At 33.5% G+C, this 4207-nt stretch overlaps 1 protein-coding gene across 1 annotated transcript in view; it reads right to left on the minus strand.

The window, feature by feature from the left end:
* Window positions 1-4207, minus strand: part of LOC106876748 (uncharacterized) — a 127858-nt gene that overhangs the window by 46607 nt on the left and 77044 nt on the right. Inside the window, exon 5 of the mRNA XM_052978600.1 lies at window positions 3007-3129. Within this exon, the coding sequence (XP_052834560.1) occupies window positions 3007-3129 (123 nt within the window). The remainder of the gene's footprint in view (window positions 1-3006; window positions 3130-4207) is intronic.

The raw sequence follows: 4207 nt of genomic DNA on the forward strand, positions 1-4207 counted from the left end.
ACCACAAAATTTAAGAAATTTCAAAGGGAATGAAAAAATAAAAACTTTTATCTTGTTTTTATGGTTATACCTATAGGTTTCGAATTTTTTAGTAAATAAAATAATTTACTAGGCAAATTCTCATCAGTAACCAAGCCATCCAAGACTAACCTATAATTTTGAGACAAATAGCATGTGCCCCATCGTTATATGTTATAATTTTTTCAAAATCCACCACGCAAGCGCAGTTTCAATCAGCAGAAAATGAAAAATGCTGAAACGAACTTTGAAATGCTAATATATTTTCATTCCCTTTGAAATTTCTTAAATTTTGTGGTTTTTGGTCGTTTTGACTGTCTCCTAGCGTGTAGAAATTGCCTGTGATAGGTAATTTCTCTTGTGTTTAAATGTACACTATTTTATATTGAACAATATGCCGTCTATTGACTTTTTTATACATGCTAGGCCACTGGTAGTGAAATTTGTAAAAATATTTGCTACCCTATATATATATTTAATGTATCGATATTAGCATTTCATTAATTTGTTGAAATTCATACTGTCTTCAAGTTTTTTTCATATATTTTATATTTTTTATATTTTCTTACTAGTTTATTTTACAGCTAGGTTAGAGCAATGAAGTTATTAAATGCATATTCAATGTTTCCAGACCCTGACAGTCTAATTTACAAGAATTGAATGGATTTTGCATCTCCATTATTTCTTACCTACTGGTTTCATTTATCTTAGAATTTTCTTTATAATTATCTCAGGAGTGGCTATGTGGTAAGTAGCTGGGTGCAGGAGTGGCTGTGTGGTAAGTAGCTTGCTTACCAACCACATGGTTTTGGGTTCAGTCTCACTGCGTGGCACCTTGGGCGTCTTCTGCTATAGCCTCAGGCCGACCAAAGCCTTGTGAGTGGATTTGGTAGACGAAAACTGAAAGAAGCCTGTCGTATATATGTATATATATATGTGTGTGTGGGTGTGTGTGTGTGTTTGTGTGTCTCTGTTTGTCCCCCCAACATCGCCTGACAACTGATGCTGGTGTGTTTACGTCCCCGTAACTTGGAAGTTCAGCAAAAGAGACCGATAGAATAAGTACTAGGCTTGCAAAGAATAGGTCCTGGTGTCGATTTGCTCAACTAAAGGCAGTGCTCCAGCATGGCCGCAGTCAAATTACTGAAACAAGTAAAAGAGTAATAGAGTATACTACACCAATTATTTTACTACCATCATCAAACAAACGTTCATCAGACCCATTCTGTAACTCAGGTTTCATCACCCTTTCTGAAAGATGTTATGAAATACAAGAGCTTGTTTCAGCTTTCATGATAAATATGAGACTTCTTTCCTTTTAGATGCAGTACTTGATTAGGAGTGCTGCAGACTGAAGGTAGTGTTTGCAATACCTAGGTCTTTCAAGCAGTCATTCTTCTATGTACTTACTATCTAGGCTAAATATTGTTTAATTTTAATGGTCTGATGAAGTCTGACGTTTTCAACATGAAAGAGTGATATACATTTAATGTATCCAACTAAAAGATCTGCAACAATAACTTAAAGCAGTGAATTATATGCACCTTTGCATTTTACATAATTTATATCAATGGGACGACAGGGGACCAAGACTCCTGGCGGTTTGCTGTGCTTGAAAAGACATGCCAAGCTAAGTAAAAATGTGGTTGTCCTTGTATACACGCTGTCCCCTACATACCTCGCTGGCTGAGCATTCCTAACCTTGAGGCTCATGGGTGCTGGTGCCACATAAAAAGTATCTGTACCAGTGCTGCATAAAAGCACCTGGTACACACTGTAAAAAGTTTGGTGTTAGGAAGGGCATCCAGCTGTAGAAACCATGCCAAAACAAACATGGAGCCTGGGCAGCTCTTCAGCTGGCCAGCTCCTGTCAAACTGTCTAACTCATGCCAGTATGGATAACGAGTATTAAATTATGATGATGATGATGTTGATGATGATGATGCACAAGGGTTTCCATTTTGCTCACATATTAGAGTATTTTCATGGTAAGTTCTCTCTCTCTCTCTCTCTCTCTCTCTCTTTTATACAGGTTTTGTCCAACCTTCACTTTAGAAGCATGAAGTAACATGATTTATTTATTATTATAGCTGGATTCCAACCTGGGCCGCAACAACAAAGTTTACCAGCCACACTTCTCAGTCCATCATCACTGCCTAAGGTCTTGGATACATTCCAGGCCGGTGTCTACAATCAAATTGTTGATGTGTGATGACATTTTCCTTTTCTTGCATCACCATGAAATGGGTTCTGCAAGACTAATTTGGATGCCCCCAGTTCATGGTGGTGTATGCAGTGACCAGATAGTCACAGCTGTCTTTGCCTGATTTTCTCTCTAACATTCAGCAGATCTCCATAAAGGCATTCATTTGTCAAGAACATATATTTTCAGTTTGGTTCATAAAGAAAAATACAAAAGTGAATACTGTAAAAAACTCAAAAAAATAAAGGATGAAAACTTATCTACTGCATTTGATGGCATATAAGATACATCTATTTTTTGATAAACAATGTGTCAAAAATGTTACTTGAGGTCCACTATGCAATGCTGGACCTGCCATAAGCTTTAACCCTTTAGTGTTCAGATTACTCTGTCAAATGTAGTGCTTACTTATTTACATTGTTTTGAATTAATCATACATTATCACGTAGTTTTGAGATTATGATAATGTGATTGTTTCTTTCTAGAATAACATTGTAGAGTGGGTAAATGTGAGAGGTCAGGTTTGGCCTGTTTTGAACATAAAACAGGGAGAATATTGACAGGATACATCTGGTTTAAATGCTAAAGTGTTAATACACTAAAATCTTTTCCTGAATATGTGATGCTGAAATTGGGATGCATCTAATATGCCTGTGCACTTTTTATGCCATCAAATACAGTACTTTCAATATATCTGTAACTTTTATCTATTTTTTTATTATTTCTAAGAGTAATTGTAATCCTTTATGTAGTTCAATGTCAAAGTTCTGTTATTTTTAACTTACTTTTTGCACACATAGATCCACGACGAAAATATTTATTGTTACAGGTACACTTTTGTCTTACGCAACTGGCAAATTCATCTTTGCAGGCTATATCTTTATCACATTTCCCGTAAAGTGCTACTTCTGCAATGAAACACATAATTATAAAAATTAAATTGTGTAAACCAACACATAATGATTATTATATTAAAATTTATGGAACTCAACAACAGAAATAATGCATCTCTGAATTGTCAGATATTACTATTAGATTTTCTCTTATGATGATATATTATTGTTATTATATTTATTATTCATTATTTTAGGAAGACATCAAGAGATTTCTTTCTTTAAAAATGGATTAGGTACATTTTGGAGAACATGCATCAAAGTTTCAAGTTTAATAAGAATGTTCATGATCAAAATGTGTAGGAGGGTAACAAAATAAACTGAAAAAAAAAAAAGAAAAATTACACTGGAAAACACACATAAAAGTATTCAGTACTGTTGTTGTTGTTGTTGCTATTGTTATGAAAGGCAAAGTCTGCCAAGGTTGACTTTGCCCTTCATCACTCTCTGGGTCAATAAAATGAGTATCAGCTGAGTACTGGAGTTGGTGTAATCAACTAACACCCTACCCCAAAATTGCTGATCTTGTGTCAAAATTTGAAACAATTATTATTATTATTGTTATCATCATCATCATTATTATTATCATTATTATTATTATTAATAATAATAATAATTTGTAGAAATTGATGTAACTCATAACAAAGATAAAAAAACAATAAGAGCATGATAAAATAAACAATAAGAAGATCCTTTCAGAGTCAATAAATTAAGTACCAGTGAAACACTGGGGTTGATGTAATCATCTAGTCCCTCACAGCAAATCTCAGGCTCTGTGTCTTTAGAAGAAAGGATTATTGTTGTTCGATTATAGCAGCAACTCCATCAATTCCTAGGGATATCTGAGGAAGGAATTTTATTCTGAAATATTATCAGACTATGGATGGTTAAATTGCAACAGGTATATAGCCCACTGTTTGTATTATAGTGCATTGTTGTATCATTCGAAACATTTTATTCTTTACAAAAAATACACAAAACTTCAAGCAAACTACAATACTCTCATATTATTATTATTATTGTTATTATTATTATTATTATTATTATTATTATTATTATTATTAATAATAATAATAATAATAATAATAATAAT

Source organism: Octopus bimaculoides, chromosome 2 (genome assembly GCF_001194135.2).
Source record: "Octopus bimaculoides isolate UCB-OBI-ISO-001 chromosome 2, ASM119413v2, whole genome shotgun sequence".
Lineage (NCBI taxonomy): Eukaryota > Metazoa > Mollusca > Cephalopoda > Octopoda > Octopodidae > Octopus > Octopus bimaculoides.